This window comes from Phyllostomus discolor, chromosome 5 (assembly GCF_004126475.2).
Source record: "Phyllostomus discolor isolate MPI-MPIP mPhyDis1 chromosome 5, mPhyDis1.pri.v3, whole genome shotgun sequence".
In the NCBI taxonomy this organism is placed as follows: domain Eukaryota; kingdom Metazoa; phylum Chordata; class Mammalia; order Chiroptera; family Phyllostomidae; genus Phyllostomus; species Phyllostomus discolor.
This window is the reverse complement of record NC_040907.2, coordinates 84,474,032-84,498,977: the sequence shown is the minus strand read 5'-3', so window position 1 is coordinate 84,498,977 and position 24,946 is coordinate 84,474,032. Positions and strand designations below refer to the sequence as shown.

The 24,946-nt window shown below is 35.6% G+C and overlaps 1 protein-coding gene across 1 annotated transcript in view; it reads left to right on the top strand.

Moving 5' to 3' along the window:
* TMEM170B (transmembrane protein 170B) overlaps window positions 1–24,039 on the top strand; it is a 36,807-nt gene extending 12,768 nt beyond the window's left edge. Inside the window, exons 2-3 of the mRNA XM_028514153.2 lie at window positions 9,282–9,452; window positions 20,689–24,039. Coding sequence (XP_028369954.1) covers window positions 9,282–9,452; window positions 20,689–20,819 — 302 coding nt within the window. The 3' untranslated portion in view covers window positions 20,820–24,039. The remainder of the gene's footprint in view (window positions 1–9,281; window positions 9,453–20,688) is intronic.
* The last annotated feature ends 907 nt before the right edge of the window (window positions 24,040–24,946 follow it).

Below are 24,946 nucleotides of genomic sequence, written 5' to 3'. Positions count from 1 at the left end.
TGAGAATTGGACTATCAGTATTTTTCCTTTCAGAACCATGGTAGCCACACTGTTCCCTGTATCTGAAGCCTTGTCTGCTTCTTGTCATCTTCTCTTATTCAAAGCAAAAGACTTAAGCTATCAGGTGAGGGCAGCCTCAGGATGACCAGAGCATTTACAGTTTCATATTCTCCATCGCATATAATTCCATGATTTGGTCAGTATGTCTTAGAGCAGTTATTTCTCACTCTTGGCTCTGCACAAGAGTCACCTGGAGAACTTGAAAAACTTCTCATGCCCAAGTACATCAGAATTTCTGGGGGTGGTATTTTATTTAGCTCTGCCAAGTCATTCCAACACATAGCCAAGGACCATAGCTGAGGACCATTAGCTGAGAGCACCCACTCCCCATTTCTCACCCTCATTCCATCTCCAGTACATTTATAATTTGGTTAATCTTGTTTATTTTTTAAAATTCTGGTGTAACAGTGTATTCTCTTGCAATGATTCCTTGATATTCCTCCTCCTGGCTCGGGACTCCCACAGTATCCCATAATATCAGCTGCATACTGTGGTCTGAAGAACCTGAAGTATTAGAATATATACCATTAAGGTATCATTAATTAAACACCCCAAGTGTCAGCTCCTGATAATATATGAAAGTTCCATAATAGTAATTTTCAATAGGGTGTGGGGCAACTCAGCCCCCTGGGACATATATCAAAATCATCTAGATCAGAAATCAGCAACTTTTTTGTAAAGGACTAGTATTCAACATATTTAACATATAGTAATCGCAGTAAATATTTTTGGCTTAGCTGGCCATATGGTCTCTGCCAAAACTACTCAACTTTGCCATTGTAGCATGAAAAAAGCCATAGAAAACATGAATTAACATGTGCTTTGAAATACTGTTTTCCAGTTTTTTCAACCATTTCAAAATGTGAAAAACATTTTTAGCTTACAGACTGTACAGAAACAGGTTGTGAGCCAGGTATAGCTTGTGGGCCCTATCTGAGGCCAAACCCTGATCTGGGGGCTTTTTCAGTTATAACTGCATTATCTTCCTGAGAATCTAATAAGCCAACTCTGTGAGATATAGCCCCAAATTGAGAAGTCAGACTGCTATTTGAAATGAAGGAGAGCAAGTTGCACACCTTAAGATTGTCTAGAATGAAAAAAAAGTTTGAGATATTGGTATAACCTAATTTTAAACATGGATTACTTAAATATGTAATGTAGACCATTTCTGTAAGGAAGGTAAAAAATTATGAACAGCCCCCAAATAGTCTTACTGGTATGGTATCTTCAGCTTGAGGCTTAGAGAATGTTGAATGCATAGTAAGTTTTTAGTATTTACTTGCTAATAATAGTAAAGGGTTAGATACTCTACAAAGGATTAAAAATATATTTAGTGTTTGTTTAATAAGATACATTCCTTATTTTTTAATTATATTTTATTGACTATGCTATTATAGTTGTCCAGATTTTTCACCTTTTGTCCCCCCTCCACCCAGCACCCCTTACTCCCTCAGGCAGCCCCCCCACCAGTGTGCATGTCCATGGGTCTTGCATGTAAGTTCTTTGGCTACTCTATTGCCTGTCAAACTTTACACCCACATGGCTATTCTATAACTTACCTATTTGTACTTCTTAATTGTGGCAGATACTGGCCAGCAGTATCTGCGGCTGCTGCGAATGCTCGAGATACGAGAGAAATACACACGGACTACTGAGTCCTGTAGAGGAATGGGGACAGCACAGCCACTCTCTCTAAAGATGGGAGAGCGCCCGAGCCACTGCCTGAGTAGGATTTTATTAGGTCGTATTGGGTAGGAACATGAATACAGCTTATTAACCATAGTCTAACAGTGAAGATCAAACAGATAGATAACGTTCAAAGGGCTAAAAATGGCCCCCACTGAGTTGGGGTCTTATCACCTAAAAAACTACAGAACTTAAGAGGCTAAATTCATTCCCTGCCCAGGCCTTCATAATCTAATTAAGAGCATCCTCAGCAAGCAGGTTTCACAGGATCTTGCATATTCCTTTTTCAGGTGTGATCATCCTGGGAAGCCCTCAGTCCCCAGTGTGGATTGTACCACCCCTTGTTATTGTTATAGGCTTGAGTCGGCCAAAGGAAACAAAGGCAACCGGGAGATTTGGTTGTCTCACAGGCAGAATGAGGACTCAGGCTTTGTCAAAGCCGGGGTGTGGGGGTTGATCACCCCCTCTTTTCCACAGCCCCCTGAATCTTTCCCTGAGGGCCTTCCCACGTGATCGTGCCTGGCTTAGATCCATTCTCCTCTGAGGAATGTTCCCCGTCATTGGCTAACCGACCAAGCAACGGGGGCCAGGCAAGGAGCAGACAGTGCTCCTGCCAGGGAGATAAGCTTGTTTCCTTAGTGTCTCCTGGTCTGAAGATCTCCCACTCAGCCTTAGCCACGGGGGGTTACAGCTCCTGAAACCAGACAGGGTGGTTCCCAACACTTAATCCCCTCACCACTCCCCCTATTCCTCCACATCCCCTCCCATATGGCAACCAACAAAACACTCTTTGTATCCATGATTCTGTCTCTGTTCTTCCTGTTTGCTTAGTTTGTTTTTTTGATCCAATTGTTGATAGATATGTATTTATTGCCATTTTATTGTTCACGGTTCTGATCTTTTTCTTAAATAAATCCCTTTAACATTTCATATAATAATGGTTTGGTGATGCTGAACTCATTTAGCTTTTTCTTGTCTGGGAAGCTCTTTATCTGCCCTTCGATTCTAAATGATATCTATGCTGGGTAGAGCAATCTTGGCTGTAGGTCCCTGCTTTTCATGACTTTGAATAGTGCTTACCAGTCTCATCTAGCCTGCAAAGTTTCTTTTGAGAAATCAGCTGACAGTCTCTATGGGAACTCTCCTGTATGCAACTAACTTCTTTTCTTTTGTTGCTTTTAGGATCCTCTTTTTATCTTTATTCTTTGGCTTTTAATTATGATGTGTTTTGGAATGGGACTCTTTGGATCCATCTTCTTTGGGACTCTCTGTGCTTCCTGGACTTGCATCTCTTATTTCCTTCACCAAATTAGGGACATTTTGTTTAATTATTTTTCAAATAGTTTTCCAATTTCTTGCTCTTCTTTTCTCCTTCTGGCACCCCTATGATGCAAATGTTGAACCTCTTGAAGTTGTCCCTCAGGCCGCTTATTCTATCCTCATTTTTTTAGATTCTTTGTTCTTCTTGATGCTCTGATTGGTTGTTTTTTGCTTCCTTATGTTTTGTATCATTGATTTGAATCTCAGTTTCATCGCTTTACTGTTGTTTCCCTGTAAATTGTTCTTTATTTCAAAAAGTGTATCTTTCATTTTTGACTGAATCTTTTCTATGCTGCCGAAGTCCTAAGTTCCTTGAGCATCCTCATAACTAGTGTTTTGAACTCTACATCTGATAAATTGCTTATTTCCATTTCATTTAGTTCTTTTTCTAGAGTTTTGATCTGCTCTTTAATTTGGGCCATGTTTCTTTGTTTCCTTGTTTTGGCAGCCTCCCTGTGTTTGTTTCTATGTATTAGGTAGAAGTGATTTGACTCTGTGTCTTGGTAGTGTGACCTAATGTAGTAGGTGTTGCATAGGATCCTGTGGCACATCCTCCTCTATTATCCAAGCTAGGTGCTTTGTGTGGCCTGAGTATTCCCTCCTCTTGTAGTTGAGCCTTGGTTGCTGTTGGCAGATCAATGGGAGGGATTTCCCCAGGCCAGTCAGTTGTAAGGGTTGGCTGTGACCACTTACCACCAACCTTTGCTCTCTGTAGAGGATCATCTGTGTGGGGCAGGGTTGTGGTGCTCCCAGGTGGTCCGTAGCTGTCCACTGGGTGTGTTGGCCCTGGGTTTTCCCAGGTGATGCAGGCCAAGGTAAGCCCCCACTGGTGTTTGCCTGGGCCACCCTTCCTGAGCTATAAAGCAATCTGAGATGGCTGCTACTTGTGCTGGGCTTGTAGATTCCCAGGCAAGCCAAGCTGTGAATCAGTGCAGTGCCTGGGGCTCACTGAAGCCAGCTGTTGCTTGTTTGATAGGATTTAGGAAGTTGCAAAGCATGAGCCAAGACTAGTGGTTCATATGGAAACGCAGCTTGGGTGGGGTGGAGTCCCTGGGAATCTCTGAGGCAGGTCAAACACTGTTAGCCAGGTTGATTAGGAGTCTCAGATATGGTACTAACCTGCCGGCTCAGTCTCGATGAATGTGGTTTAATTCTGTAGTTGTCAGAATCCCATTCAACTTAATTTCTGGTGGTTCTGAATGATGTCTTTTCTATATTTTAGTTGTAATTTTGATGTGGTTGTGCAAAGTGGGGAGTCATGTGTGTCTATGCCACCATCTTGACCAGAAGTTCTGTTTCCTTGTTTTATGACTTTTAGATTTTTTAAAAATAAAAACCTCTATGAACCTGTAGCATAAAGTAGTGATTTCTGTCTCTATTGCATGCCATGATTACTTGTTAGAGTTGATTAAAAACATGGTAGTTTAGGTCCTACCTCCAGAGAGTTTTAGTTACTTTATGGGTAATTTACATGAGCTGTCTGGGTTGAAAAACCTTTGGCTTTGATGAATTATAGAATGAAAAACTATTTTTTAAAGACAGTATATTTGCAGTAAAAAGCATTTAAGGCAGGTTGGTAAAAATAAATAATAAGGAATATAGCTCTGGCTGACATAACTTAGTGGATTGAGCACCAGTCTGTGAACCAAAGGGTTGCAGGTTCAATTCCCAGATCAGGGCACATGCCTGGGTTGCGGGCTGGCTCTCCTTGCAGGGGGTGCATGAGAGGCAACCACACATTGATGTTTCCCTCTCTCTTTCTCCCTCTCTTCCCTGTCTAAAAATAAATAAAAGCTTAAAGAAATATATATATACACACAATATTATTCATCTCCTATCTTATCTTTAAAAGATAACCATTGTTAAGTCTTTTGTTTATTTATACATTTTATGTACATATATAAACAGTTTTTTAAACAAATAGGATCAAACAATATGTACCATTTTGACTTGTTTTTACTTAGTTAATATATTCTAGACATCTAGAAAAGTTCATTTGTCATACATAACTTTTCCAAGAATTAAAATCAAAAGCACAGAATATAATTTCTGAGTGAGTTGGCAACCAGGGCTGATGACAGATGCAGATTACAAGCAGGACTATTTCTGGTATTGTTTGGAGGCTGGAACAAATTACCTCTCCTACCTCTTATCCCTGTAAAAAGTAAACAAACACACTGCAAAAATCCAGGCAAAACTAGTTTAAGATGAGGATTATGGGCAGCCTTGAATAGGGAAAAATAACCAGAGCGTCATAAGATATGCCCAGGAAGAAAGGATATTTCTTCCATGTAATTAAAGCAATTGTATGGATGGCATGCTTCAGGATTTCCATTCTTTGCATTGTGTTTTTAAAATTTTGCTTTGTATTTGTTTAGCACCAGCAAAGGCTCCCTCTAGCTTCCTCCTTTCCTTGTTGCTTTATTGCCAGAAGCTTGGATTAGGAGTGGTGTAGATGGAAAGAAAAACCTGTGGGCCTCTCTCTGTATGTTCAGGTTAGCTGTAGGATCTAGATAGTTAAAGGAAAGGTTGTGATATTTAACTCCTATCCTCTTAGTACTTACTCTTCCTTTAAGGTTTTTGAGCATCTTTTTTGGCTCTAAGGATCCTGCATTCTTTTCACCTGAACTAACACGGTAGGTTTCCTGAGTTTGCCAATAGTGAGTAGAATTTGGACTGACTTGTTTATCCAGAGTAGATCAAGATACTCAGAGGCCCTGTTCATTGTCAGGGTTGTGTTAAAATATCAGGTAATTGTAAATAATAGTAATAACATGAAACCTAAATTCATTGCACATATTTTCAGTGGAGTTTAATTTTTTCTTGATAAATAGCATGATTTTTTTAGAAAAGAGAAAGAAACATAAAAGTAAATTTGAGTTTAGGTACTTTGTACTCAGTCAGGTTTAGAGATAATCCTGGACTGGTCATTAGAAGACCATTTAAGATTCCATTTTAGTTGTATAATTCTTTGATATCTTAGGGTTTTATAAAACATTAATTTTAAAATTTACTTCTAATTATTATGATAGGTAAATTTATTTTTGAGGTCAGTAGCTATATACTCAGTAAGCAAAGAGTATTACTTGATAGTGTCAAATAATCTCACGGTGTGAGAGTATAGTGTGAAATATAAGTCAAGAAATTTATATTCTACTAGTATTACAAGGACAACAAAGAAAACTGCTTCTGGGGGTTTGGCCTGATAAGCTGTTAGAAGTGGTCTTAGGATACAAGGCAAATTGTTGACTTATTAGGATTACATTCTGTTGCAGAGCCTTTCCTTTTCTTAGAGCACCACCTCCCCCCATAGCAAATGATTACTCCCTTATGTTCTTTATTAGGTTCGCTTTGGAAAATTATATCTTTTTAATACAGATTTTATCTTCTGAGCAAGGTAAGCCTTTTTGTCTTTAATGCATTTATTATAAGTTGAATTCATTTGATTGAGAGTAATAGCAGTAAAGCACTATTTCCCTGAAAACTAGAAGAGAAAAAAACTTTTAAAAGGCAAGCTTTGTCTATTTTTCCTTAATCACCAGCATCTATCTCTTACACCATTGAGAAGCATGCATGGTGCTTTATTGTACATAGAAAGATGTATCAGGTGTCTCCCATGAAATGATTTTGAATGATGTGAGTCCATTCTAAGTGTCAGTTCTTAAGAATTTGGTATCTTCCTTCTTTTTCTTAAACAAAATTTACTTTTTTGAAGATAATTGTAGATTTACATGCAATTGTAAGAAATAACAGAGAGATCCTATGTACTCTTCACCCCCTTGGAACATCTTGGAAAAGCACAGTATTATATCAAAACTGGGATATTAACATTGATGCAATCCACCAAACTTTTTCAAATTTCACCAGTATTGTACACTCGTACTCATTTGTGTGTATGTATTTAGTTGTATACAGTTTATCACCTTTATATGTATCCATCATCACAGTCAAAATACAGAAAAGTTATATTGCCACAGAAATCCCTAGTGTTACCCTTTTATAACCACACCTCCTTCCTTTCTCAAGAGAGATTTTTGTTTGTTTTGTTTTTAAATGCCTAGTCATTTTTAGTCTTGACTTAAAACAATTTTAAAAAAAAATTCTATACATATACTTTAAAAATTTTACTTATTTAATTTTTAAGTGTGGTAAAAATATCCAACATAAAATTTGTCATCTCATCCATTTTTAAGATTGCAATTCAATAAAGTTACTTCCATTCATACTGCTGTGCAGTGGCTCTCCACATCTTCTTCATCGTGCGAAACTAAAGCAACACCTCCCCTTTTCCATCTTTCTCAGTGCCCTGGCAACCACCATTCTATTTTCTGTTTCTGTGAATTTGACTACTTTAAATACTTCATATAAGTGGAATCAAACAGTATTTGTCCTTGTGGTTGGCTCATTTTATTTAACATAAAGTCCTCAAGGTTCATCCATGTTGTAGCATGTGACAGGATTGCTTCCTTTTTAAAGCTAAATAATATTCCATTGTATGTGTATACCACATTTTGTTTATTGATTCATTATCTGTGTATACTTGGGTTACTTCCACCTCTTGGCTATTGTGGTGATATTGGTATGAACATACATGTACAAATTATCTCTTCATAATCCTGCTATCAAAATTTTTGTATATATACCTGGAAGTGGAATTGCTGCATCATATGTAGTTCTAGTTTTATTCTTTTTAGGAAACACCACACGATTTTCAATAGTGGCTATATCATTTTACATTTTATCGGCAGAGTATCATTGTACTTGAATGACATTTGAATAAATAAGATTTAATTAATCAATTTTTGTTTTATTTTCTGATTTTATTCACTTTTCTTTTACACTCAATAGAGTGAATACTAGCGCAAATAGCAGATGAAATATTTTGCATTAGAGAATGTTTGTATACCAAGGATGAGTCTCAAGGTGATGTCTAAACACTTGAGAGTCAGCTCTTTAAATTGTAGATAATAGCAACCTTACCTGAACTCGTTTAAACAAAAAGAGGGATTTTATACAAGGAAACTGGGACTGAATCTAAGGATGGTAATGTGGCAGGGCCTTAGAAATCACTAAAATGGGACTTGATTGTCTCTTATCTTTGATGGATCTATTTTTCTTTCATTGTGTATCACATGGTGATGAAATGGCAGTTTACGAATCCTGCACCCTTCAGTTTCAGCCTTCCAAAGATTGAGGTGCTCAGTTGGTCCCAACACAGAACTCCTAGGGGAAGGGGATGACTGGTGGGGCTGGGGCCAATTGCCTGCTCTGATACACCTGACCACAAACATGGCCAGGAGAATGGAGCCAAAGCAAGGACCCAGCATATCTGTGGAGCTAGATGGGTTGACTGGGAGGCCACCAGTTGTCAAAAAGAAAGGGAATGAATGCAAGAGAGACCTAATGAAAGCTGTGCTCATGAACTCTTTATAAACTAAACTTCAATGAATAGTAATTAAAGATATATTGAAGAATAATGGAACTTGAAAAGTTTTGGGTAAGGACTATTAAAATGACCTGAGGCAGAGACTTCTTAATAAAATTTTAAAATTATGACTGTTTAGTAGTGTATAAAAAGTTGAGAGCCAAGAGAGAAATTAACTGAAATTCTTAAAATTATAAGCGATAAATTCATTGACTAATGTCTGGAATGATGTAAATTAAGAGATGGATTTTTAAATGTCTTAACACTGTTATTTAGTATAGAAAATAGAAAATTACATATCAAAGAGCAATAAATTAACTTATATAATTTACTTTGAAGATTTGTAAATATATTATGGATATATATATGGGCATAGGGGTATATGAGTAATATATGGGTATACCCATATACTTAATATATATAGATATATTATGGGTATATGAGGACTATATACATATATATATATATAATGGGTATATGAGTATATTTGTAAGTATAGTATCAGACAAATTGATGTATTATGACTACATGAGGGAGACATTTAGAGGAAATTAATGTGTAGCCTTAATCTTTGAAGTCATGGAGGAAATTACTTTCCCATCAAGCATTAGCAATGATGATAATCATTAAAATTTATGTAGTACTACTATGTGTCAGGCACTGTGCTAGGCATTTTTATATCTGTTATCTCATTTAACCTTGTCCAAACCATGGGTGCTCACAGTTTGTTAAATTGAGTTTTCTAAGATGTTTTCCAGGAGAATTATTAACACTGTGCTTTTCCTTTCAGAGATGTGGTATTGGATCTTTCTCTGGGCTCTCTTCTCCTCTCTGTTTGTCCATGGTGCTGCAGGAGTGTTGATGTTTGTGATGCTGCAGAGGCATAGGCAGGGGAGAGTAATCTCTGTCATTGCAGTCAGCATTGGATTTCTGGCTTCTGTAACTGGAGCAATGATTACTAGTAAGTTGATTTTGTTTTGTTTAAGGACAGAATTTTATATGCATTTATGGTTTTGGTAATGTTATTCTTATTGTAACTGTAACATGTCATCTTTTCAGCACTAATCACACTTCACCTAGAAGGTAAAGATCAGCTTATTTATTCATTGAAATGGTTTGTGTACTTCTATGTGAAGACTCATGTTTTGTGGGAAATGCAAAAACTTGTAAGAGTTGATGGGGGGCAAAGCATTTCATGGGAAAAATTATCTTATAATGTGTGTGGTTTCTGCTTTAAAGGAGCTCACTATCTCATAAGGGAGAAAGATAGTCACACAAATATGATGGTGATAACTGTCCTTAAAAAGAGTGAAAATACAGCCCTTTGGTCATTGATGTCATCTGCCTATAACTACAAAATGAAATTGCACTTCCTTCTTATATACCAATTTATGACACAAATCTCCCCAGGCCTACTAGAAATTCATCACTTTAGATGCCTTCTAGCTATTTGCAAGGTTTCTCCTGTGCTGCCTCGTGTGTTTCGTGCCAGCCTCAGGTTCATTCCCTCTGGCCCTCTCCTCTTCACACTGTCTTTAGGCTCCAACTCTAGCCTTAAGTTCAAAGAATATTTCTGGTTTCTGCTGTGCTAGTGGAGCCAAAACTCCTCGACCCACCTTGAGACTGGAGGGTGCCACAGCTGCTTCCTTAATGTGGTCCTGCCGGAAACTGGCTGCTTGTCCATGCTGCTGCTGATTCTGTCAGTGCTGCTGAGTAACAGAGACTTACGTTGGCCTTTGCTCCTGGCCTGCTTCCAAATGTCTGGGGCAGCCCCACTGCCACCACTGGGTCTGTTTTCAGACTCAAAAAGGACTTTTTACTTTCTAGTTGGCTTCTAGCCCCAGAGATCAGAGGAGGTCCTTTTCTTCTATAGCTCTAAGGCCTCTCCTTCTGTGTTCCACACTCACAGTTTCCCAGAGTGGTTGGCATGCCTTGTCTTGAGAGGAAAGCCCTGTTCCCATGTCTCTGGGTATGTCTGTGGTACTAATAAGACAATCATAAAATGGTTGTGGGAAGTAGCTGGTTGTTTCCCTTCTTCATTTACTATTTAGTGTGTGTGTGTGTGTGTGTGTGTGTGTGTGTGTGTGTGTTGTCTGGTATTAGGTTTTTGTTGTTGTTGCATTCATCCTGTAGCTTTGTCATATGGTTCCCAATCCATTTTGCCATAGATACATTTAAAACAGCTGTCCAGGTTTAGCTGAAGCATAGCATATGCATAGTGACAGAGTAGGAGATTCCACTGGAAAGATAGAATGGAGCCAAATCCTAGAGGATCTTGGAAAGCCAGCTGGAAAGTGCTGCAGGCTGTGGAAAACAAATAGATATTTTTGCATAGGGTTGGCAAGGGGCAAAGCAGTTCAATGGGAAAATGTGTTTTATAGCTGAATATAGAATATATGTGAGGAACCAAGAGAAAACTCTGGAAGAGCAGGGACTTTATCTATTTTCATTGCTGCTACATCCCCACAATAAAACACTATTTGGAATATAAGAGATACTGAAAAAATACTGGTTGGATGGATGGATGTAGTGAGGGAGGAAGAGCAGAGGAAAGGAAGAAAGAAAGGATAGAGAAGAGGGGAAGCAAAAGGGGAAGAAGAGGAATTAAGAGGCAATAACTATAATTTAACCATGAGGCTGGGATTTGAACTAGAGTGGTGGCAGTGGATTGGAAAAGGACTTAATTTTAGGACTATGGCCAAGGGGGGAAAATACAAATTAGCAATTACTTATTTACTTTGGTGGAGTGCAGAGAGACATGAAGGGGACTGCCAGTGGTTTTGATGGGGGCTGCTATGGTGGTCGTGGGACAGTGGACCAGGGAGGGAAGGAGGGACAGCTTGTTCATGAGTCATAAGTAGCATGTGTATTTATTGGTACAATTTTTAAAACATTTTAAAGAAATGTCATTCTACTTCCATTTATTTCAGTGATAAATGTACATATGCTACCTACTTTCAATTCAGTCAAGAGTAAAATCAGCCAATGATTTTAGAAACTGCAGTGTTATATTTTAAAATTCTTGAAAATACAAGTCTGACACAATTTCAAGTAAATAGTATGTATCCAGGTTAGTAATAAAACATTTAAATTTATTCTGCCTAATTTCTGACCTGCAAACACTTAAATTAAGAAAACTAACTAATGTAAATATTTAACTAAATTTTCTTAATGTAATTTGTGAGTGTCAGAGCACTCATAGCTTTTTATTCAGTGCAGCAAATGATTCTTGTATATCTTTGTGGAATAAGATAGAATATCGATACATGTCTATTATACTGGGTCCGGCACAAATGATGTCCCCTTTTTATTACAAAATCATAAGCACATAATTCTGTAACATAACAATATCACACTCAAGCACACCATATGATATTTTAGGTGAAATGTTCAAATTAAAACTATAATTATTACACACATACTGTTTCCCTACCAACCACACTCAAGCAGGTGTCACTTCTGCTGGACTTTGTATTTAGCTACTTCTTAGATTTTATTGCCAAAATAGAGTGATTTTCCCATTTTCGTTAGTAAAGATAATTAGTACCACCAATAGGAGAAACTGGGTTTCTCTGCAGTGCCGTCATGACATTTTACAAGGTGGGGCAAAGGTAGGTTTGCAGTTTGTATGGAAATAATACAGTAATTAATAAATAATGACACAAGAATAAACTCTGTTTCACATAATCACAACTGTGAAGCTACTTTTGCCCTACCCTGTATATCTAATTTTGACGAGGTATAAAGTGACATCTTGTTGTTGGTTTAATTTGCATTTCTCTGATTACTGAATTAATTAGAACATCTCTTTCTATACTTATTATATATTTAGATTTCCTTTTTTGCAAATTGCTTCTTTAAAGTATGTGCCTACTTTTCTTTTGGGGTTCTGTTTCCTTCTTATTAAATTACAGGTGTTCTTAAATGTTAGAGATGTTGTTCTCTTATTGGCATTGGACTCTGCAATGCCAATAAGAGAACTTCCAGTCTTTTACCTGTCACTTTTATCCATGATGTTATTTATTGGGCAGAAATCCTTAATTTTTTCACAGTCAGCTAAAAGATTTTTTGCCTTTTGGTTTATAATTTAGAGTTTTATTTAATAATTTTCCTCCACAATAAGGTCAAAAGATTTTCTGATATATTTTCTTCCATTAATTTTATAGTTTTACCTTTTATATTAAAGTCTTTACTTCACTGAGAGCATGGATCAACAAGTATTTTCTTGAGGGACCAAATAGTAGATATTTTAAACTTTGCAGGCCAGATAGTCTCTGTCATAACTATTCAAGTTCGCCAGTTAGTATGAAACTTGTCATAGACATAAGTAAATGAGTAGGCATGGCTTTTTCAAATAAAACTTTATATACAAAAACTGATGTCTGGTATTCAGGTCCTAATTTCCCCCCTGGTCCAGAGTCTACCTTTGTATTTGGTATTAGATAGAATTCCAGGTGCCTTTTTTTTTCTCCCATAGAGGAAGTAAATTTTTACCATACCGGCTACTAAAATATACATTTCTTCATTGATTTGTGGCACCACCTTTTTGTGTATTATGTTCTCAAGGTACATATATGTCTTTGAACTCTGTTCTTATTTGTTGATCTTATCTGTTCTTGCAGCAAGGCCACATTTTTTCATCCTCATGGTTTTGTAATACAGGCAGATCTCATTTTATTACACTTTACTTTATTGCACTCCACAGATATTGCATTATTTTACCAATTGTAGGTAAAGCCTCCCCCAGCAAAAAGATCATGACTTACTTTATTGCAGTATTTGCTCTATTGCACTAGACTGGAACCAAACCCACAATATCTCTGAGGTATGCCTGTATTTCTTTCTTTTTTAATCCTCACCCAAGGATATGTTTATTGATTTTAGAGAGTCAGGAAGGAAGAGAGACAGAGAGAGAAACATTGACTGGTTGTTTCCCCCCGCACCCTTCCCTCCTTAACACAACCTGACCAGGGATTGAACCTGCAACCCAGCTAGGTATGGGCCCTGACTGGGAATAGAACCTGCAGCCCTTTGATGCAAAGGATGATGCTGCAACCGAGCCACCCGGCGAGGGCATACCTATATTTTTTAGCATCTGATAGGGCTAGTTCCCCCTCATTTCTCAAAGGTAACATAGCTGTTCATGGATTTCGATTCTGTCAGGTAAATTTTTAAAAATGTCTATTGAGTTTCTCAAAAAGTATAACATTGATTTTTATTGAGATTTAATTCCATTTAGAGGTTAATATGAGAAGAATGGCATATTTAATTCATCCACCTAAGAACATGTAATACATCCCTCTTCAGATCAAATTGTGTGTTTTGTTGGAGTTTAAAAATGTTTTTCTCCAAAGGAGGGTTGCATATTTTGATTAAGTTATTTCCTAAACTCATTGTGTTGTGGTTGCTGTGCATAGACTGTATCTCTTTTGATTACATTGTTTAGTTTTATCCGTGTAGAGAGATGCGGTTAAGTTTTGTATGTTGAGTTTATAAAAGATTAGAAAGCAGAAACACTGGTTCTTTGCAAAGTTAATAAGATGAATAGATTGCTAATTAAAAATGAAGACAGAAAAGTAAAATATAAAGCAAAATAGAAGAAATAAGCGCATATCCAATAATAAAGATAGGATAAAGAATTATTAAAGTAGCATAGTTTTGTAACAGCTATATATTCCTAAATATAAAAAAGCAAAGTTAACATAAGAAGAAATAGAAAATATGAGTGGGACAATAACTATTTTTAAACAATTAAAACATTGAAGACTGCTTTTCCCAAAAGAACTCCAGGGCCAAATGGGTTTACAGATGATATCTACCAAGTTTCCAAGAAATAGTTAGTTCCTGTTTTATCCAAATTATTGCAGAAAATGGGAAGAGTAAGAGCTGGGGGCACAGCTTATTTACAAAGGCCACAGTTATCCGGTTGCTAAACAAGATAAAGACTACACAAGAACAGAGAAATGTAGGCTCATTTACCTCATGCATGTTGTTTTAGGTGTGCAAAAATAGCTCAGTATCAGAAATGAGTATGGCTGTGTGCCAATAAAACATTATTTATGGATGCTAAAAATTGAATTTTATATAATTTTCATTTATAATGAAATAGTATTCTTCTTTTGATTTTTCCCAACTCTTTAAAAATGTAAAAAGCATCCATAGCTTTTATGCTGTACAAAACAGGTGGTGGGCCAGATTTGACTTACAGATTATAGTTTGCCAAACCCCTGATCTAACTTCACAAACTGGTAGCAATCACCACACTACTAAAACTAAACCTGCCTTCACCTTTATATTTTTTCTCTGAAGAAATATGAAGGGAAATCAAATCCCTTTTCATTAGTGTACTTCCTATAGGCACTTTCCATTGCTGAATATTGACATCTTCCATCCACTGGCAACTTTTCATTTAGTTTCCCCTGTCCTTACAGGTTTATCTTTTTACTCACCTTCAGATCAACTCAGCAGTATTGCTTTCTCCCCTGTATCTTCACAGCACCAGTCCTCTCTAGCTCTTAATACTTTTGGTATCTTTCTTTATTCCTAATTATCGGAAGTTCCTAACATGTACCATTTATCTCAAGCACTCTATCCCACTTCTGTCTTGCTCATTCCCCACCCAGCTTAGCTTCATATTTCATCAGGAAAATGATGACCATAATGTTTGTAATTTTTCAGCTGACTATTGTGCAGCAAAATACACTTTAAAGTGAGTGAAAAATAAAACACAAAATATTTGTTAATACATATAAATGTAAAAGATTTATATCCAAAATTATTTTTTAAACCCTATGGATTAAATAAGAAAAAGACAATCCAATTGAAAAAGGGACAAAAGATTTGACAAGCATTCTATAGAAGTAGAAACCTTAATGAAATGCAAATTAATGACAGAAATAACACCTCTCACCCACCAGATTGACAAAAATTTAAAAATTAAGAACAATCTAACAATAGCCAGAGGGGAGGAGAGAGGGGACAGTGGGGAGAAGGGTTTTCAGGAACTACTGTAAAGGCCACATGGACAAAACCAAGGGGGAGGGTGGAAGCAAGGGAGGGAGGTGGGTTTGGAGGGGGTGGGGGATAGGGGTGGGGAGAAAATACAGAAAACTGTAATTGAACAACAATAAAATAATTAAAAAATAAAAAACCCAAAAGATAAAGATATAGATTAGTAACTGGAATATAATTTGGTACAACTACTTTGAGAAACAATTTGGCGTTTTCTAGTAAAGTTGAAAATGCCTCTAACATAGAACTAGGCAGTCCGCCTTTACCCACGTGATGTAAAGAAACTCTTAACTGCATATGTGTGCCAGGTGTCATGTACAAGGATGTTTACAGAAGCAGTGTTTGTCATTGTTGAGAACTGGAAACAAGTGTCATTGGCAGTAGACTGGATAAATAAGTTGTAGTATATCCATAGTTGGAGTTCTATTCAACAATGAAAATGCATAAATTATAGCTACATACGAAAACATGGATACCTCAGACATTAATATGGAGCCAAAAATTCTAGGATAGAGCATCAATGTATATAAAACTTCTTTATTTAAAAAACTAAATATATTTTATTAATATAAACAGGTGGTAAAATGGAAGAAAAGCAAAGGAATGATAAAAAACAAGTTCAGAGAGGGAATGGGATATGATTGTGGATCTTCAAAGGGAATAGTAATGTTCTTTTCTTCAATTGGATGTTGGATACTTGGGAGGTTTTTTAAAAAATAATCTATGTAGATTTTTATAAATCCTCTCATATCTGCTCAATATTTAATAGCATTGCTCTCAAAATCATTTAATAGGCACACAAATTATTACTATTTTTAGATTAAGAACTGCACTGGAACAGTGTTTTCTGACTAGTGCTTCTCGGTGCTGTGAAATGATAGGATGCAATGGGAACTTAAACCTTCTTCTTCTGGAGGGATGTTGTAACTCAAAATTTGGTTTTTAACTGATTATCCACTGGAAGGTAAATGGCAATTGGTTTTATCTTCTGCGTAACACTGTTAAATGTTTTCCTTGATTGTGAAAATTCTGCAGTTTTACAGTGGTTTTTCCTCTTGTTTTAGATTCTTGTCCTCTCATCCTTATAGGCTCTATATTTTTGTCCTCTGTTCCTTGAAAGAAAAGCGGGATGTTTAGTAATTGTGTGTGTGTGTTTTTCCTCAAAAAGCAGAGCCTTCCAAAGTGAAATCCATTTTCTCCTCACCAGAATAGTTAATACTAAGTAAAGGAATCAGCTTATTTGGAAAAGAAGATGACAGCAAGGAAGAAATGTTTTCTGTACTCACTCTTCTGCTCCTTGAGGCCCTTCTCTTATTCCCGTCTCACATTGCACAGGGTGCTTTTCCATGGCTCCTGACCTCCAGTTAAATTCCACGCCCATGTGGAAGATGTCCCACAACTGATTTCGTGGGCCCTCCGTCTTAAGGCAAAAGTATTTAAGCCCCAATCCTGAAACTTCAAAGGAATAAAAATAATAAATATAAACACGTCTTTTAATCACATAAAAACATTTGACTTTTAACACAATTTTTCTTTTTCCACAAACATTTGCTGATTACAGTATACTTATTCCCCACTATTTTAAATCAAGAGTTTAGTGAACTTTGTTACTGTATACAAGTATTTTTGTTTGGAAAATAGGATTGAAAGATATTCTGGCCTTTTAAAATGACAGTTTCTTGTAATTGTAGATAAATTTAGGCAAGTTGGTGTGGAAATTAAGTTAAAGTTTTAAAATTAATTTTAATTACATAAGTAATGCATTGGTTCACCCCTTTTATTCATGGATCATATGTTCCAAGATCCTCAGTGGATGCCTAAAACTGAGGATAGTACCAAACCTAAAATATACTATGTTTTTTTCTGTACATACAAACCTTTTTACTTAAAGAAAGCACATTATATCTTCTCTTTGGCGTTTTCAAATTGCAGCATCACTACCCTTGTGTTTTGGGGCCATTATTAAATAATATAAGGGTTACTCAGACACAGGCATCATGATACCACAGCCGTGGGTCTGACCATCTAGAATGCTACTCGGACTCGCGCCTGATTCCCGTCCAAGGTGGGATGGCGTAAGATCTCATCAGAAGGGCATGCAGTAGAACACCTGTGAATTGTTTGTTTCTGGAGTTTTCAACTTAATATTTTCACACCACAGATGGCTGCAGGTAACTGAAATCACAGAAACTGAAGCTGTAGATGAAGGATTTATCTATATATTGTACATATATAGATAAATATTTTCTTTTCTAAACTTTTCTTTGTATTAAACTTAAACCATGGGTAAGGCAGGGGTCTCTTTTGACTAGCACTCCTGAACCAGTGGTCTTCTCAGACGTAACCCTATTTCCAGTTTGGTTATATGTCCTCAGACTTTTGTTTCTACATTGTATTCATACACACACATATATGTGTATTTACATGCATTACATGTGTATGCATGTACTAGTAGAGAACATATGTTTTATGTTTTATCTATTGTGTAATGATTTTTTTGTCAGTTCATGTATATCTGTATATTTTTTGATGGATATTGGGATTTTTGCTTTTTTGTTTCTTCTGCTATTACAGAAAATGCTGCATTGGTTGTTATATGTGTGTGCATGTGTAGTGTGTGTGTGTTCTGGATATGGATCATCAGTTTGTTATATATATAGCAAGTATTCTTTTAGTCTCTTAATCTAAATCTGGTTATGGTTTATGCTATTTTTTTATGTGTGGTCTTAAACTGACCTCTTAGGATCATAAACATAGTTTCTTATAAAGTTTACATTTGTAGTTTTGTTTTTAACATTTAGTTCTTTAATCCATCTGAAACTTATTCTTGGGAATGGTATGAAGTAGGGACCTAAATTTACTTCTTCCCAGTTGTTCTAACACTGCTTATTGAATGGTGAATCACTGATAGGAAAAGTCTTTATCATTTACTACCACAATGACTGCTAATCAAAACTGGAGTACATGCTAGGATCAGACATTATTCTACATACTCTCTGAGAACTGTCTCTAATCTTCACATCCACCTATTTCACAGTTGAGGAAGTGATGCACAAAGAGACTGGTTAAATGACTGCCTCATATAACACAGTTGTTGGGTAGTGGAACTTGGATGTTAAACCGTGAATCTACTCCAGAACCCTTGCTCTTAACCAGACATAAGCCTGCAACTTTGAAGTGACAGATTTGTTTGCTATTTCCCAGGCAGCCTGGGATAATAATTGCTTAGATTTTTTACTTCTAGGATCATTTTTGAAAACTTAGGGCTGGAAATATAGAGACCAAATTGTAGTTTTAAAAATTGAAGACAGTAATGGAAATTTAGGATAAATCCCTGTAAAAACAGACTATTTTCTTGGGGTTATTTTAGCATAATATCTGATAACAGAGAAGTTATGGGATCTTTAAAATTTTTTATGAGTGGCATCCAACTCTAAAATTGCAGGATATGACCAATTATACAAGTGAAATGTCTTATATCATTAAGTAAAATATTGGTGCCATTATTAGTTTTATTTAATACTGAAATGATTATCAGTTACTTTATTATTTTCAGAATTTCTTGTATTCTTTTTCATTTAGTATAAATATGCAATGACAGAATAGTTAGGGGATTTGTGGCCAGACTAACCTGGACTGGAATTCCAGCTTTTGTATGTGCTATGCATAATTCCTTCAGCTAGCAATTGAACCTCTCTCAACTTCCTTTATATCATCTTCAAATTAGGTAATAATACTTAGGGGTGGTATGATAACTTAAATGATGTAGTATTTGTAAAGTTCCTATCAAGATATATAGTATGCAGTAAATACTCTATACATTGAATTTCCTTCTTAAAAATGCACATGAAAGCCCTTGCTTTCATATTAATAATATGCTTTTAGATTAATAATTTGCTTTTCCCATATACATAAACTGGCACAAATAATGCTCCATTTTTTTTACAAAATATTTTATTATAATATCATAAGGTAGTTCTATAACATAATATCATATACCATATGATATTTTAGGTGAAATGTTCAAATTAATACTGTAAATCATTACACTCTTATTATTACCCTACCAGCCACACTCAGTAAGCCTTACCTCTGCTGGATCCTGTATATCTCTAATAGACGAATACAATAATTTTAATTTGGGATATTTTAAATGAACTAAAGAATTTCTTAGCTAAATGTTATAAATAGATTTCTCTGTCAAATAACTGTAAATCCAGTGTCTTCAAATAATTTACCTCAGTTCTTATTTCTACATTTGACCATTCTAGATGTAGACAGTTTTTTCTAGAAAAAAAGTGTTAAGGCCCTCTCAATCTGTGAGATGGCATACTACAACTTAGATGTTTCTTCCTTTATGATTTCCAAATGCCCTTTTAAAATCAGCCACTTAGATGTCACATCATTACATATGCTATATTAATAAGGTAAAGTTTTGAGTCAGGTGGGGCCTTGTAACTGATCCCCTCAGTTTTGGAAGTACACCTTGTCTAAAAACTTTTTCCTAAAACATGTCAAGTTAATCTTCCATTTTTATTAAATGTGAACATAGTGGTCTCCAAATAACCTTACAGCCACGTGCTTTATTAAGGAGCTTAATAAAAAACTTTGTATGATGATTGTGAATTGAATTTGTCAAATATTGTTATTTTATATGACATTTAATAATTCACTTAAAGAAATAAAGTGATACTAAAATTTTATCAAATAATTTAGAAGTTACATTATTAGATTGTGTAGATTTTGTATTATCATTTATAATTATCAATACATTGTGTTATATACATGTATTTATAAAGTGCTGATGAATTATGTCTAATTCGATGCCCAGAGGAAAGATTATATACAATTATATACAATAATGACTTATTTCTTATGAACATATTTGGTGTCAAGCAAGTAACATGTAGCATAAATATGTATTTTGTGGTCGAATAGAAAATCATGTTTTTCACTTGATCTTAGCCAAAAGGCCGAGAAGCAGAAAAAGATGTTTTTCAATTATGTAAGTGTAGTATGGTTAACTTTCACCAAACGGAAACTCTGTCAGAGAAAATTTATAAAATGAGAATGATCAGTGACTAACTCTGTTTTTATAAAATGAAAAGAGATCTTAAGTTAAAACCCTGCAGTGTGCTGTGAAGTGAGTGACTGTTGTTTTGTTTCTTTGCCTGTGTCTCACGCAGGTGCAGCAGTAGCAGGCATTTACCGAGTGGCAGGGAAGAACATGGCCCCCTTGGAAGCGCTGGTGTGGGGCGTTGGACAGACGGTACTGACATTGATAATCTCCTTTTCAAGGATCCTCGCCACACTTTGAGGTTTCCGTGGAAATGACTTACTTCACATAAAGAAACAGATGTACAGATTCTCTGAAATGGCACTGTTAGCCAGTGGAAATGAAATCACACAAGAATCTTGGAAGGAGCCGGTCAGGAAGTAAGGCCTTGAGCTGTGTGGAAAGATTGCCCTCTGGTGTTCAAGTGATTGCACTACCGCACTGCACCTTACGTGCCTCCATCCCAGGCAAGGCGAATTACACTATGAGAAGCTACAAGAAAAAGCACCTTGTTTAGCTGCCAATCAGGTTAACATTGGTGTTGAATCATCATTTTTAACAGTGTTGTGTTTAAGTTACAGGGACATTTTGAAGAATTGATATATGTGCCAAACTCTTTTTTTATACATTGATCATGTGACAATTTGCAAGTGTAGATGTAGATGAGTGCTGTGAACATGTTTGACATGAATTCAGGTAATGTAGTGAGATTTTTGTTTTGTAATGCTAAGTCCTGTATGAGTGCTGAATACTGAATCATTTACTATGAGATAAATTATTTGATTTTCATTGTTGAACGTTTCTGGGATTTAGGGCTTTAATATGTTTAGGCATTATTGTTATTCAGTTTATATGGAAAATAATACTTAATGGAAAACTAGCTGAACTCTTTTAAGGACTCAAAGTAGAACTATAGGGTGCATCCTTTTCACTCACTTAAATAACAGTCTTTTAATAGTTTCCCTCATATATAAATGTTCTGTTGATATAAATTCAAAACCTTTATGAATAACACACACTGATTGTGTTTGTGTGTCATAAAAATATAATTTAAAAATTTCTTATGAATTTTGTTAGAAGTCTGAAATGCATGTTCTTTGACCCTTCTAAAGAAAGTGTTTGCCTTGTGTCTCGTGGAGAAAACATCTTTATAATTAGTATCACAGTGGGATTATATTACTTGTTGCATATGTATTGATTTTTGACAAAATGTAAACAGTCTTTCATTTTGGAGTATTAACTGTATTTAAGAGTGGCCTAAATTAGGCTGTGAAAACAAAAAGCCTCATCTGTAGATAAGTAACAGTAAGTTATATAGGGAGATTAATAAACTATCTTACTTTGGATATGTGGTAGCACGCTTTCACTAAGAATTGGAGAATTTAGTAAATAATTTTAAAATTTGGCAGTTATTCTCAGTATATAAAAACAGTACTGAAATATATTTGAATGTTTCATTTCAGTTGTTCAGGTCTTGATTTATGCTGTTATTTAAGTTTATTAGAATGTGATGACATTTATTAGAAATGAAAAAGCCCTTAGTATAAAATATTTTAAGAGGTTTTGGCAGCCTATCCTTATTTTTAAGAGTACATGAAGTAAGGAAAAGAGAACCTGGTTTAACTTCTAATGACACTTTTTTAGTACCAAGTATAATTAAAGTGTGCTAACTCAAAGGAGTAGCCATTGCAGAGAATATGAGTTAAGGACAATCCAAAAAAATAATCTGCACACTCTAGCCTTGCTGTTTTATAACCTGATATGGTAAAAAGTAAGTTTCTATTGGGTCCCATTCAAATTTAAGACCTTTGTTACCCATACCACTTTCCCTTTACCAAACAAAACAAATGAACAAACAAAAAACAAAAAAAAAACAAACCAGAAAAACCAACAACTTAACAGTGAAGAATTGGTGGGGGCGGGGGGTGGGCACTTTCATCAGTAGGGAAGCCAGTTTGGGGGATTTTCTAATGCTGTGACTTAGAAACTTGATTAAAAAAATTAGCAGCTATGCATTCCTAGAGATCTTTGATCTTAAAATTGATTTTAAGTTATGTATAACCCTGAAATTACTTTCATGTGTTCTTTATATTTTTTATGTTTTCCAAATTAAATTTAGGCATACATTTTCCAAATCAATTTGATTTCTCCTTTTCTGTTAGACTTGAATTCAGTGTTCTTTCTTTACTGTGGCTATTCTGTCAATAATTTAAAGTGTTTGCATTCTTTGAAGGGAATTACCAATAACATATTAGAGATATACAAGATGAATATTTAAACATATGGTTATGTTACAATTTAAGAAAGTTGTCGTGGTGAGGTAATATGGAGCATATGGTTCAGAATCCAAAATCAACCAGAAAATAACTTGGGTACATAAATGTATGAATGCGTGGACCAAAGAGATTTAAACTCTTGTTTTTACTCTAAAATGGAAATATAATTGGATGGCTAATAATTAATCTGTAGAGTGTCCTAATCTCATTATCAAGTTGCTTTACATTATGAATTGTGCATATATGTGTACTTTTAACCTGTGGGGGGATTTTTCAGTTTCTTTGCTGTTTTCAGCTATTTCTGTTGGGATTTTTTGTAACTGGCACTCTTGATGTTTTGAAATACAGTTGAATAGTGTGAATTGAAGACATTATCTTAATAGTTATTTCTATGCTGAGATTTTTTTAAGTTAGTGGTTTTCTTATAGAGACAAGAGTGTTTAATGATATATATTTACACACACATATATATCATTATATACGTATATATAAAGCTGCTATGAGAATACAGTTGAATTGGAAAGCTTTTGTTTGGTGAACATGTTCAGGTTCTAGTGAAGAATTTGTTCAGTTGAATGATCTTTTAAATAGGTATGAAGATGTTTGAGATTTTTTAATTTGGGGAGTTTTGGGAGGGCGTTAATAGTGCCAGAGATTCTTGTTTTTGATATGACAAAAGCCCTTATTGATGTATTTGTGTTATACCTTCTTAAAACCTGTGATTTTCCTTGTGTGATAAATGCAGGAAGGGCAGAGGAAATCCTCTGTAGTTTACACTTCTTTATTTTTAGAAAATGTTTAGTAAAATATTGGTGACAGTGAAATCAATTCCCCAAAGAAGAGACTCCTATATGCCCAAACTAATTATTTTTTAACGTATTGGTTAGAAATATCTGTAGACTAGAGTTTAGTCAGGGGGCCTTATCTAACCACAAATGATGCTAAATGGAGAAGGTGCAAGTAATTGCCCCCATGGGATGGTTCCATTGGCTGTCTAGAATAAGGAAAGTCCTAAAGGATGGCTGTATTCAGTGCTTACAGCTTAATTATTCTTATTTTAGAGCTTAATGTTTACCAAACAGTGTTACAGTTTGTTACCCAATGTACTGTCTTAGTATTTGTGGCATTTAGTATATCCACTGCCCTAAAAAGTGTAAGGATTTTATTTGTACTTTAAGTGAGAAATAAAGAAATGAGCTGCCTTGTATATCATGTATCTGTGATGTAACAAACAGGGGTAATTTAAAATCAAAGAACATACTGGAAAAGTTCCTAGAGTACTTGAATTAAGATGAAGAGTGTGTAGTTGACATGTTAATATGCCCAAGCTGACACTTACAGACCGACAAATTCAATTTTGAAAATACTTTAGATCTACTAAGTACAAAGTGCGATACTGAGAGTTTTCTATAGGAAATACAAGGATGGCTAAGAAAGGATTCCAGCCCTGAGTTCACCAATAGCCAGCAAGGTGGTTTCAAATCCTGAAAAGACTGGAACAACATTTTTGCTTCCTAATTCTATTTAAGAGTTCAGGTCCTCCCCCTCACCCCAAATTCTGATATTTCCAGTCCACCCACTAAATGGAGTTTTGGTAATGGAGAGAGCATTGCTGCGACAGTGTGAGGAGCACACTAGAATCTAAACCAAAGATGTAGATTTGAATCCAGGCCCTGTTACTTGTTGACTTTTGTTTGTGAATGGCAAAACAGCGAAGGTTTGACAGTAAGTGATTGATAGTCAGTAGAATATTTTAAATTACATTTTGCAATAGTAATTAAATATGTTTTGAAAAATTCATCTATTTCATTTATTTTCCCTATATATTTTTAAGAAGGAAAAAATTAAAATTATTTCTCTTACAATCTTGCTTTCTATACCTCCTCTTTATTTTTCAAACCAGCAGGTACTTACCTAAGAGCACTTTTAGGAGTTGCTGGTGGCGGAAATGGCCAGAACAAGCAGGGCTAAATGACAGGTGGTGTTTACCACGGGTTAAAGTCGGAAAAGGGTAGAGGCAGCCAGTGTTTCCTCTTTTATCTTACCCTGCTTCTTCCTTTGGATTCATTCAGCAAACATTCACTGAGTCTCTACTACTTGCAGCTTACTGCC